Raw genomic sequence first — 14134 nt, forward strand, 5'->3', positions numbered from 1 at the left:
CTGAATACAGATCGCTCTTTAGAGATCAAAGCAAGTGTAAATGAGCCCTTAGGCTAGGTTCACACTGCTGCGAATTCTTTTGCGACTTTGACCTGTTCGGATTACTCAAATTCGCAAGTCATTAAAATAACATTGCTTTCCATTAGTGCCATTCACATCAATGCGTTGCGAATATAAGCTGCGGGAAAAAAGCGTCCTGTGCGAGTTTGATCCGTGTACGATGCAAATTCAGCTCTATAGGCTGGCATTCCCTGAAATCGCGGCCGCAAATCGCGGCAAAAGCGCAGCCGCGAAATGGGGGTAAAATTGCGATTTTACAGCGATTTTGAATTTGCAGCAATGTGAACCGAGCCTAAGGCAGATAAATATTCATCTATCAATACACTGTTACTTTGTACACTTATGCCGCGTACACACAATCGGAAATTCCGACAAGAAAACCGTGGATTTTTTTTGCACGGAATTTTGGCTCAAACTTGTGTTGCATACACACGGTCACACAAAATTCCGACCTTCAAGAATGCGGTGACGTACAACACTACAACGAGCCAAGAAAAATTAAGTTCATCGATTCCGAGAATGCGTCAAATTGATTCAGAGCATGCATGGTTTTTGGTGTGTCGCAATTGCATACAGACGATCTGAATTTCCTCCAAGGACTTGTCTTGTCGGAAAATTTGAGAACCGGCTCTCAAATTTTTGTCGGACAGAAAAAGTCTGGTGGAGCCTACACACGGTCAAACTTTTAGGCCCCGTACACACGACCGAACATGTCCGCTGAAACTGGTCCGCGGACCAGTTTCAGTGGACATGTTCGGTCGTCTGTACGTCCGTCCGGACAATTTTCCGGCGGATCGGACAGGTTTCCAGCGGACAAATGTTTCTTAGCATGCTAAGAAACATGTCTGCTGGAAGCCTGTCCGTCGGACATGTTCGGTCGTCTGTACAGACTCACCGGACATGTCCGCTCGGCCGAAAGCCCTCGCATGCGTCAAAGTGATTTAGCGCATGCGTGGAAGCATTGACCTTCCAGGGCCAAGCACGTCGCCGCGGCGACGGCGCGGCCACGTCACCGCGTATCGTGTCTGCGCAGATTTCTGTTTGATGGTGTGTACAACCATCAGCCAGAAATCCGGCAGCGGACATGTCCGATGAAAACGGTCCGGCGGACCGTTTTCATCGGACAGTCCGTCCGTGTGTACGAGGCCTTATTGTCGGAATTTCTGATCGTGTGTACGGGGCATAACTATTTGAGACAACTTATCGGCAGTAGACAGAAATGTCCTGAGTTCAGGAGTAACCCAGCAAGCACAGAACATATAAACAAATCGCAGGCTGGTTACAGCCCAGCTGCAAACAAGACTAAATTTAGCCAGGGACACTCCAGTTTAAAGTGTATTTCCATTTTTGCAGCCAACACAGGAAAATACCTGCTTTGAGTGAGTGAAGCGAGTGAGTGAATTACTTATATAGCGCTACAAATGCGAACTAAATCGCCTCAAGGCGCTTGGCATCCATTTTCCTTCAGTTTAACCCTCAGAATAGATGGGTCTTTAGGGCCAGATTCACAGACTAAGTACGCCGGAGTATCTGCTGATACTCCGGCGTACTTTCAAATTTGCCGCGTCGTATCTTAATTTGTAATTCACAAACAAGATACGACGGCATTTGGCTAAGATCCGACAGGCTTGCGGCTTCGTACGCCTTCGGATCTTAGGATGCAATACTTCAGCCGCCGCTGGGTGGAGTTTGCGTCGTTTTCCAGCGTTGGGTATGCAAATTATATTTTACGGCGATCCACGAAGGTACGCGCGTTCATAACGTCGTCACTAGTCGTCTTTTCGCGTCGCAAAGTTACGGCTGCTATTGAGGTGGTGTAACAATAGACAGCCCATGTTAAAGTATGGCCGTCGTTCCCGCGTCGAATTTCAATTTTTTTTTTTGCGTAAGTCGTCCGGGAATACGAAAGTACGTTACGCACGTCGCCATTCAAAACATTACGCTGGGGCGACGTCATTTCGCGCAAAGCACGGCGGGAAATTTCAAAACGGAGCTGCGCAGTACGTTCGGCGTGGGAACGCACTTGCGCTGAAAACTTGCGGCGGTGTAACGTAAAGACGATACGTTACGCCGCCGCAGATATCTGTGAATCTGGCCCTTAGTTTTTTTCTGAAGGCCAGGTGATCAATTTCCATTCGGATATTAGTTGGTAAAGCGTTCCATAGTCGAGGTCCTTGAACTGAAAAACGACGTTCTCCTTTGGTCTTATATCGGGCTTTGGGAATTTGTAATAATTTTTGGTTAGATGATCTAAGAACTCGATTTGGGTTTTTCTGTTTTATTTTCTCACTTAAATATAGGGGCGCGCTTCCGTGTACACATTTGTGCGTTAGGCATAATGCCGCGTACACGCGATAATTTTTCTGCATGAAAAAACTATTGTTTTTCAAAAACGTCATTTAATACGATCGTATGTGGGCTACACATCATTTTTCAGGTTCTGAAAAAAAAAAAAAAAATTCGAGCATGCTGCATTTTTTTAACGTCGTTTTAAACAATGTCGTTTTTCGGGTTGTAAAAAATGATCACGTGTGGGCTAAAACGACGTAAAAAACCCGTGCATGCTCAGAAGCAAGTTATGAGACGCGAATCGTCTTTTACTAACACGGAATCAGCTAAAGTAGCCCCAAGGGTGGCGTCATCCGCATGGAACTTCCCCTTTATAGTGCCGTCGTACGTGTTGTACATCACCGCGCTTTGCTAGATAATTTTTTTAAAACGATGGTGTGTAGGCAAGGCCGTTTTAATGATGAAGTTGGGAAAACGTCGTTTTTTGGACATGCTGAAAAACAAAGTTTTTTTTCATGCTGAAAAATGATCGTGTGTACGCGGCATAAGACCTTGAAAGTGACTCAGTCCTTTATGGGCAGTCAATGGAGGGATCTCAGGGATGGGGTGATTGGTTCCCAGGGTTTTTTCCCTGTTACTAGTCGAGCTGCCATGTTTTGGATGATTTGGAGCCGGGCAAGCTGAATATTGATATGGCCCGGCCTATCCCAGAGAGGTAGGCTCTAAAGGCGGGTTGGGAGACTGTATTTATTCTGAGAGCCCACACAGCTCTGGGTCTTGCCCCAAGAGTGAAGGAGTCCAGCCTCAGCAAGCATCTGAAAACCGCCTCCCATTTATTGCAGTGGGTGGTGTGCTTGCGGGACGTTAGGAAAAATACAAAATTTAGCTCTCCCAAAAACGCCCTGCCCATTCATTTCGCTTCCAAAGCGTCTGAAAAACGTTTTGAAAGTGGTGCAAAACGTATTTACCCTTTTTTGGGGTAAAACCGCCCTGCTAGTGGCCAAAAAGTGACGCAAAGGCGCAGCTAAAACAGCGCTAACAGCCGGCGCTGCCAGTGAAAAAGTAGTCTTATGCCGCGTACACACGATCAGAATTTCCAACAACAAATGTTCGATGTGAGCTTTTGGTTGGATACTGCGACCGTGCGTAGGCTCCATCGGACTTTGCTGTCGTGCGTATGCGGCATTAGGGTTCGAGAAAACGAATAAAGACATCTCATAGACTTTAATATTCACAATGGAAAATGCAAATAAATTGATGCAATTTATAGTATAGAATTGATTAGTATTTTATATAATACAGGGTATCATTGTGGCGGTGAGCAATCCAGTGTTATAATCATTATCATTGAAGGTATTGAGCACTTACTGAAATGAGTCCATGTGACAACAGGGGGTGGCGTGCCGCTGATTTTACAGTCCAGTCGGGCAGTGCGACCCTCCACCACATCCCGATCTTGCATCTTCCTGGTGAACAGGGGAGCCAATGAGGGGTGAACAGTCAGCACAGCGCTGCACGTCAGCTCATCTGGGATGAATAGAGGATGCAGGGAGGAAAAGCAAAGATGCACAGATATGAGTTCAACACGCAAAGGTGAATAATGTATGTGTACAGGTAACAGACACATTATAACTAATAAAGTTTGAGTTGTTTGAGTTATGATGATGTGAATGTATAATAAATATGTAAAGTGCTGCGTAAATTGACAGCGCTACAATGAAAAATAAATAAAAATAAAAATGATGTCAGTAGTTAAAGGGTCAGTCCACCCAAATCTGATATTTCACATTGAAGTTCAGTTGACCCATCCAAAGGCTTTATATATGCCTCTCGGGGGTTCCAGTTTTAAGATCTAGTCCGCCATAGGCGCTATTCCCACCCAACTTGTAGTTTTATTGCCTTTGCAACTACACAGGTGTTCTCCACTGTTGTGTTCTTTATGCTGCAGTGTGCATCCCATAGTTATATTGAAGGCAAAACCCAAGAAGTGAGTTTGAGAGGAAGCCACATCCATAGCCATTCAAATTGAAGAGCTTAGTATAATGTATGTTTGCTCTCAGGGCCGCTGATATGGGGGGACCACCAGTCCTCCTGTAGGGGGCCCGGGCACACAAACAAGCCCAAACAGCAGGGGGAGGGGCAATTACAGAAGGATGACCCAGGGCTGATCCTAGGCAGGATGCACAGGGTGCTTTGCACCCAGGCGCCTGCAGAGGTGGGGGCGCCAAAGTAGCAGAGTTCTCCCCTCCCTCCTTCTCTCCTTGTTTGTGTCCGTCCAGAACTAGTGTTCTGCGCATAGGTGTGTGTCCGTCCAGAACTGATGTGTCTCTGACCATCTCCTGTACTATGTCTGCAGTCTCTGGCCATCTCCTGTATTATGTCTGCAGTCTCTGACCATCTCCTGTATCATGTCTGCAGTCTCTGACCGTCTCCTGTACTATGTCTACAGTCTCTGATCATCTCCTGTACTATGTCTGCAGTCTCTGACCATCTACTGTATCATGTCTGCAGTCTCTGACCGTCTCCTGTACTATGTCTACAGTCTCTGATCATCTCCTGTACTATGTCTGCAGTCTCTGACCATCTACTGTATCATGTCTGCAGTCTCTGACCATCTACTGTACTATGTCTGCAGTCTCTGACCATCTCCTGTATTATGTCTGCAGTCTCTGATCATCTCCTGTACTATGTCTGCAGTCTCTGACCATCTCCTGTACTATGTCTGCAGTCTCTGACCATCTCCTGTATTATGTCTGCAGTCTCTGACCATCTCCTGTACTATGTCTGCAGTCTCTGATCATCTCCTGTATTATGTCTGCAGTCTCTGATCATCTCCTGTACTATGTCTGCAGTCTCTGACCATCTACTGTACTATGTCTGTAGTCTCTGACCATCTCCTTTACTATGTCTTCAGTCTCTGACCATCTCCTGTATCATGTCTGCAGTCTCTAACCATCTCCTGTATCATGTCTGCAGTCTCTAACCATCTCCTGTACTATGTCTGCAGTCTCGGACCATCTCCTGTAACATGTCTGTAGTATGTCTGGGGGCTCTGTCTAACAGACTCTCTAACAGAAGCCCTCTCTGTGTCCATCAGAGATTCCCCCCTCCAGGTCCAAATAAAGTACTCTGCTTTTCTTCCTGTATTTTATTTATTGTTAAGAGATCATGTAAGGATCCCAGGGTAATGAAGACTTCGTGGGGGAGCATCTCTGTGGTTGAGTCATTGCCATAGAAACATCTGTAAAGGGGAGGAGTTAGTAAAATGACCACGCCCATGTGGGGGCGCCAGAAATATTTCTGCACCCAGGCGCCTGTGACCCTAGGATCGGCCCTGAAATGACCTATGCGTCTCTTTGCAGCAGCTGAAAGACAGTTTCTCCCCCCCCTCCTGATGGCTTTCAGCTGCTGCAGGGAGAGACACAGACACAGGGCATCATTCCTGTTATTGCTTCCCTGACACCATTCCCCCCTCCCTGTTCAGCCTGCTTCTGATCCCCCCCGCGTGCCCCGCGCCATTGTGCCCCCCACAGCGCTACGTGGGGCTCACTGTCCTGTAAAAAAAAAACAAATTGCAAAAAATATATAATTTAAAGATTGTAATAAATAATTTTTGAAAAATTGTAAAATAAAATAATTATTATTATACATTAAAAAATAATGTTTTAAAAAAACAATTAAAAAAGGGCAAATTCACACAGGTTTTCTGTTATGCTTGTGTCCGCTAATAATGATTTTAGTGTATTTTTTGTAAAATTATGGTCTTGATATATTGGGGGGTAGGCTGGCTGTACAGGAGGCCCCGTGATTTCTAACAGCAGCCCTGTCTGCTATGGTACAATTAAAAGTGTATTGTGCTGTATGTTATATTCTCCAAATGATTCCTTTCTGTACACTCTGCTATACGGAGCACGCTCCTGGTGATCTCTCTCTGTGCAGTGCGCTATACGTAACATCATTTGTGTCATTCCATTTTGTAGTCTGCACTATACTTGACATATATACCACCCCATCCCACACTGTACACTGTGTCATCTGCGATATACTGTTTGCCATCCCATACTTTACACTGTGTCATCTGTGACATTGTCTGAGCCAACCCACTTTGGTGTGATACCTAAGGGTCATTTCCATTCTATACACGGTGCTATATGAGACAATGTCTGGGTCATCCCAGTTTGTACATTGTGCTATATGTGACATAGTCTGGGTCATGCCACTTTGTACATTGTGCTATATGTGACATAGTCTGGGCCATCCCACTTTATACACTGTGCTATATGTGACATAGTCTGGGTCATGCCACTTTGTACATTGTGCTATATGTGACATAGTCTGGGCCATCCCACTTTATACACTGTCCTATATGAGACAATGTATGGGTCATCCCACTTTGTACATTGTGCTATATGTGACATAGTCTGGGTCATCCCACTTTGTACATTGTGCTATATGTGACATACTGTTGGCTATCCCACTTTGTACATTCTGCTATACTGTATGTGACATAGTCTGGGTCATCCCACTTTGTACACTGTGCTATATGTGACATCGTCTGGGTCATCCCACTTTGTACATTGTGCTATATGTGACATACTGTTGGCTATCCCACTTTGTACATTCTGCTATATGTGACATAGTCTGGGTCATCCCACTCTGTACATTGTGCTATATGTGACATACTATTGGCTATCCCACTTTGTACATTCTGCTATATGTGACATAGTCTGGGTTATCCCACTTTGTACATTGTGCTATATGTGACATACTATTGGCTATCCCACTTTGTACATTCTGCTATATGTGACATAGTCTGGGTTATCCCACTTTGTACATTCTGCTATATGAATGTGACATTGTCTGGGCCATCCCACTCTTTACACTGTGTCATATATGACATTGTCTGAGCCATCCCACTTTGGTGTAATACGTGACATACTGTGGTTCATTTCCATTCTATACACTGTGCTATATGTGACAATGTCTGGGTCATCCCACTTTGTACATTGTGCTATATGAATGTGACATTGTCTGGGCCATCCCACTCTTTACACTGTGTCATATATGACATTGTCTGAGCCATCCCACTTTGGTGTAATACGTGACATACTGTGGTTCATTTCCATTCTATACACTGTGCTATATGTGACAATGTCTGGGTTATCCCACTTTGTACATTGTGCTATATGAATGTGACATTGTCTGGGCCATCCCACTCTTTACACTGTGTCATATATGACATTGTCTGAGCCATCCCACTTTGGTGTAATACGTGACATACTGTGGTTCATTTCCATTCTATACACTGTGCTATATGTGACAATGTCTGGGTTATCCCACTTTGTACATTGTGCTATATGAATGTGACATTGTCTGGGCCATCCCACTCTGTACATTGGGGTTGATTTACTAAAGGAAAATCCACTTTGCACTACAAGTGTAGTCGCTGTAGATCTGAGGGGTAGATCTGAAATGAGGGGAATTTTATTATCCAATCATGTGCAAGCTAAAATGCTGTTTTTTATTTCCCTTGCATGTCCCCCTCAGATCTACAGCGACTGCACTTCCAAGTTCACTTTCAGTGCAATTTCAAGTGCACTTTTCACTTGTAGTGCAAAATGGATTTGCCTTTAATAAATGACCCCCCATGTGCCAGTTTCTTGCCTCCCTTGAAGTGTAAAAAATAAACGTGTATTTCTGTTCAATGAACAGTCATTCCTTTGGTTCTCATCCCAACATCTTGTCTGTGCACGATGGTATTGTCTCTCGGTCTGCTGGAACGGTTTGGAGGGCAGGAGGCACTGTTTGGCGGAAGCAGGCGACGCGTTCCGTCACACTATCTATGGCTAGCTTAAAGTTGACTGCTTCAAAGGAAAATGCATTAGAATGTACAGTGGAACCTCGGATTGCGAGGAACATGGTTAACGAGCGTTTCGCAATACGAGCGCTGTATTTTAATATATCCTAACTCGGTTTGCAAGTGTTGTCTCCGGCGCCCCCTCCACCTCAGGCCAAACGCGGTACCGCACGCCACTTTGGCCTGAGGTGGAGGGGGCGCCGGAGCCGAACGCAGGGCCGCCATCAGGGGGGTACAGGCATTACACCTGTAAGGTGCCTGATGATCCCCAGAGGATCGCCCGCCCCACCCCCTGTTTTTCTTTTTTTGTCTGACCCCCAGGCCCGGATTTACTCCCTTTACCGCCCCAAGCCCAAGGCCGGGTCCTTCAATGCCGCCCCCGCCGCACACTATCCGCCGGACACTGGGAAGCGGGGGGGGGGGGGTGCTGCTGCCGAATATGACATTGAGAACCATCTCCCTCTGTTTTCTCTCCTCTCACCATCTGTGACATGACAGGGGGGAACTCCCGAAATGAAAATGAATATGATAATCTCGTGCCAGGAGATAGAAGAGAAGAGATGACACTTTCGTTACCACAACCCCCCCCAGCGTATCGTCTCGTGGCAGGAGACAGAAGGGCCCCCCCCCCCCCAGTTATCTGCTCCAGGGGGGCCCTGCCTAAAGCTGTGTAAGGGGCCACAAAATTTGTGATGGCTGCCCTGGCCGAATGTAAAAATGCACGGAAAGGCCCAAAGGCCCCAGGACAGCTCGGCTGACCTCGGCAAACCTCGGAAAGGCTCAGGAACTATTAGGTAGATTCAGGTACATTGGATTAAAGTTACGGCGGCGTAGCTTAGCCTGTTTAGGCTACGCCGCCATAAATTAGCTAGGCTAGGAATGATTCTCAATATACTTGCCTGCTAATATATGGTGGCGTAGCCTAAAGCGGGCGGGCGTAAGGGCGCCTAATTCAAATGTGTGGAAGGGGGGCGTGTTTAATGCTAATAAGGCGTGACCTTACGTTTTTGACGTTTTTTTGTTACTGCGCATGCGCTGGGCGCCTACATTTCCCAGTGTGCACTGCGGCTAAGTACGCCGTACGGGCCTATTGATTTCGGCGTGGACGTAAACGACGTAAATCCCGATTCGCGGACGACTTACGCAAACGACGTAAAAAATTCGAATCTCGCGGTGGGAACGGCGGCCATACTTTAACATTGTTATTCCACCTAATAGATGGAATAACTTTAGGCCTGCTAATGCCTTACGGAAACGGCGTAAAACTACTGCGGCGGCCGGGCGTACGTTCGTGAATCGGCGTATCAACTCATTTACATATTCTACGCCGACCGCAATGGAAGCGCCACCTAGCGGCCATCCAAAGTATTGCAATCTAAGATAGGACGGCGCAAGCCGTCGTATCTTAGATATGTTTAAGCGTATCTCTGTTTGAGCATACACTTAAACATAGGTCGGCGTAGATTCTGAGTTAGGTCGACTTATCTACTGATAAGTCGGCCTAACTCTTACTGAATCTACCTATGGGCCATATTCTCAAATAATTTACGCCGGCGTATCAGCAGATACGCCGACGTAAGTCCGATCCTATGTTTAAGTGTATTCTCAAACTGAGATACACTTAAACATGCCTAAGATACGACGGCCTGCGCCGTTGTATCTTAGGCTGCAATATTTACGCTGACCGCTAGGTGGCGGTCAGCGTAGAATATGCAAATGACTAGTCACGCCTATTCTCTAACGTACGCTTGCCCGCCGTAGTGTTTTAACGTAGTTTCCGTAAGCGATACGCGGCGTAAAGATAAACATGCCCCCTAGGTGGCGTACTCAATGTTAAGTATGGCCGTCGATCCCGCGTCGAAATTTGAAAATTTAACGTCGTTTGCGTAAGTCGTCCGTGAATGGCGATGGACACCATTTACGTTACAGTCAAAACAAATGACGTCCGTGAGACGTCATTTAGCGCAATGCACATCGGGTAATTTACCCGACGGAGAATGCGCATTACGATCGGCGCGGGAGCGCGCCTAATTTAAATGATCCACGCCCCCTACCAGGATCATTTGAATTAGGAGGGCTTGCGCGGGTGGACTTTACGCGACGCCGCCGCAAGTTTACAGGTAAGTGGTTTGGGAATCAGGCACTTGCCACTTAAACTTGCGGCGGCGTAACGTAAAGGACATACGTTCCGCCGCCTCAGATCTTTAAGAATATGCCCCTATGAGTCTTTCTGAGGTTTGCCGAGGTCAGCCGAACTGTCCTCGGGCCTTTCCCGGCCATTTACGAGGCTCTCCGGCGCCCCCCCCCCTGCCTCTGGCCACATGCGGTATTGCATGCCATTGAAGTCAATGTGGAACAAATTATTTTCGTTTCGTGGGGAAACTTGCTTTGATATGCGAGTACTTTGGATTACGAGCGTTCTCCTGGAACGCATTATGCTCATAATCCGAGGTTCCACTGTATACACAGAAAAAAGAACAAAGGGAGGGAAGATATAGTAAAATGAATGAGACCTACCTCTTGCCGTGCTGAGTTTACAGGTGTAGACTCCGCTGTCATCTTCATGCACAGAGTTGAGGAGTAGAAGACACTGCTTGCCGTTGAACCGCATCTTACAGTCCAGCAGGGCTGGCTGCAGCAGCTTCCCCCGGAACATCCAGTCCACGTCTAGATCCGGGGGTCCCGAAACCACACACTCAAACACCGCCGCCTCCCCAGCGCCCACACTCACATCCTGCAAGGGGGTCAACACCTCCAAGCTGGTACTGCCAGAGGAAGCTTTGTTCACACACATAGTAACACAACAAACCAGGACGACACGGTGACCAAACACAAAAGACAACACAAAGACAACACAAAAAAAAAAGGGGAAGATAAATGTTACGGCCGGAAAAATAAAAAAATGAATGGAATAGAGGCAGACGGACAGATGGGATAATGGGGTGGGGGGAGGAGCAGAAAAAGAAACATTGAGGATTTTACTTTCACAAGTAAAACAAAGTCATGAACAATTACAGTTCTCAATGCTCCAAAAAATCAGTTCACAACATGATCAGGTCAAATAAAATAATAAAGCAGAAAATACAGACACTAAACACATGAGGAATCGGATGAAATGTAACACTCCCATTTTGGATTTCCAATCACGCCAACTACATATGATGACAGAGACCGTCGTGTGATAAGGAGGGTTCGCATTTCCAGTAGCCTGTATTTTCATGTGATTGCTTTATAATTGTACAGGTCAATGAATGATTTGTTTCTCAACTCCGATCCCCAGAAATGAAATCTTTTCCGCCAATTTTTAGAGCGTTTCAAAGTGAGGTTGAATAGTGGCTATATCAATGACAAATAAGGTGTCCTTAAATAGGATCTTCCTAAAAAGGTGGCAATTCCAAATGATGAGACAATGCATAAGCCAGGGGCAGACTGACCATTTAGGCACGAGGGCCCCATGCCACTAGGGGGCCCCATCGGGGTTGCCAGCCTCTTTTTTTTACCTGCCCCGCCTCTCCAGTACCTTTTCAGTGTGTGTATGTGTATTCTGTGTGTGTATATATACTGTATGGGCCAGATTCAGATAGATCAGCGGATCTTTAGATCCGCTTAATCTATCTGATTTAAGATCCGCCGCCGCAAGTTTTAGAGGCAAGTGGGTAATTCACAAAACACTTACCTCCAAACTTGCGGCGGCAGATCGTAAATCCCCCCGGCGGAATTCAAATTCCGCGGCTAGGGGGAGTGTAGTATTTAAATCAGGCGCGTCCCCGCGCCGATTTAAATGCGCATGCGCCGTCCGCGAATTTTCCCGGCGTGCATTGCTCCCAATGACGTCGCTAGGACGTCATTGGTTTTGGCGCGAGCGTAACTTGCGTCCAGCGCTACGATGGGTATAATTTTATTACTGTATATACTCGAGTATAAGCCGACCCGAATCTAAGCTGAGGCACCTAATTTTACCACAAAAAAAACTGGGAAAACATATTGACTTGAGTACAGGGCCGCCATCAGGGGGGTACAGGCAGTACACCTGTAAGGGGCACAGATGGCAACCCCCCTTTTTTTTTTGTAAGGGGCCCAGAGGTCCCCCGGGCCCCGGATGGCAACCCCCCTTTTTTTTATTTTTACTTTTTATAAAAAATGTTTTATATATATATTTTTTTTATTTATTTTTTATATATATATATTTTTTATTATTAAATGGCCCAGAGGTCCCCAGGGCCCTGGATGGCATCCCCCCTTTTTTTTATTTTTACTTTTTATAAAAAATGTTTTATATATATATATTTATTATTATTAAAGGGCCCAGAGGTCCCCAGGGTCCCGGATGGCACCCCCCCCCCCCCTTTTTTTTTTTATATAATTTTTTTTTTATATATATATATATTTTTTTAAATTTCTGTTTTCTTTTTATTAAAGGGCCCAGAGGTTCCCAGGGGCCCGGGTGGCTACCCCTCCCCCAATTCGTGGCACCCCCCTGCTTCTCAATTCACGGCCCTCCAGCCCCCCCGCTTCTGCTCGAGTATAAGCCTAGGGTGTCTATCTGCATGCCTCACTGTGCCTCACTTTGCCTCACTGTGTCCATGTGCATGCCTCACTGTGCCCATGCCTCACTTTGTCCATGCCTCACTGTGCCCATGCCTCACTTTGTCCATGCCTCACTGTGCCCATGCTTCACTGTGCCCATGCCTCACTGTGCCCATGCCTCACTGTGTCCATGACTAGACTTACATTTAACATTGGAGTAGATAGAAGGAGTGCCCGGCTTTGAAAAATCGGTGCTCCCCTGCCGTAGGTCCACCAGACAACAAACTTTGCACACTTGTAGAGGAAGAGTGGGGCTGTATGTGTGCCAAGTTTGGCCAGCCGGTACCGGGTCACCAAAGTCCGGGAGATCAGGCGCAAAAAGGTGACTCGAGTATAAGCCGAAGGGGGCATTTTCAGCACAAAAAAATGTGCTGAAAAACTTGGCTTATACTCGAGTATATACGGTAGATTAGACAAACAAATGGCAACCATCCCAACCTATAAATCGCATTGGCAGCAAGGAGCACATAGAAGGGCAACACACATCAAAAAACAAAATTCCCAGCTACGGCCGGCCGGTACCGGGTCCCCAAAGTTACCGGAGAAATGACCGTTTAACATGGGAGTCTATGGGAGGGGTGCCCGACTTTGAAAAATCGGTGCTTCCCGGCCTTAGGTCCCCCGGACAGCAAACTTTAAATTAGGGGGTGCTTGAGTTTAGTCAGGCCTAGGGCAGCACAAAACCTAAATACACTACTGCCTGTGACACGTCCCGGAAGATTGCAGGGAGGGAGGGGGAGAGGTGAACTTCCTTTCCGCGCCGCGGAAGCCCCGGACAGCCCGGGTGAATCCTGCGGATACTGCGGCAATCTATGCCCAGAAGTGGAAGAAAATACCTGGATTACACAGGCATCTGCTCCCCCCTCCCCCTGAAAGGTGCCAAATGTGACACCGGAGGGGGGGGGGAGAATTTCGAATACGTAAGTTCCATTTTTGGGTGGAACTCGGCTTTAATGCAAGGAATGCATTAGGGTAAAACATGTTTAGGCTTTACAACAGGGGTCTTAAAGGGGAGTTCCAGCCAATTTGTATGTTTATTAAAAGTCAGCAGCTACAAAAAGTGTAGCTGCTGGCTTTTAATAAACAGACACTTACCTGCTCCAGCGCTCCAGCGACGCGCCGGCCGGGGCTCCGCTCCTCTCCCCCCCCTCCCCGGCCGGCGTCTTCATTCTCAGTGTGGGCACCCGGCCGTGACAGCTTTCGGCTTCACGGCCGGGCACCCACTGCGCATGCGCGAGCGGCACTGCGCATGCGCGAGCGGCGCGGCCCGGCGCTGCGCCGTGTAATTGGCCAGGAGATCGCCTAGGACCTGTGACGTGTCCTAGGCGATCGCCTACAGCA

The 14134-nt window shown here is 47.0% G+C and overlaps 1 protein-coding gene across 1 annotated transcript in view; it reads right to left on the reverse strand.

The window, feature by feature from the left end:
• Positions 1–14134, reverse strand: part of SPEG (striated muscle enriched protein kinase) — a 382864-nt gene that overhangs the window by 117900 nt on the left and 250830 nt on the right. The window contains exons 10-11 of the mRNA XM_040358128.1: positions 10724–10984; positions 3718–3876 (exon numbers count right to left, since the gene is read on the reverse strand). Of these exons, the coding sequence (XP_040214062.1) occupies positions 3718–3876; positions 10724–10984 (420 nt within the window). The remainder of the gene's footprint in view (positions 1–3717; positions 3877–10723; positions 10985–14134) is intronic.

Source organism: Rana temporaria, chromosome 6, assembly GCF_905171775.1.
Source record: "Rana temporaria chromosome 6, aRanTem1.1, whole genome shotgun sequence".
In the NCBI taxonomy this organism is placed as follows: Eukaryota; Metazoa; Chordata; class Amphibia; order Anura; family Ranidae; genus Rana; species Rana temporaria.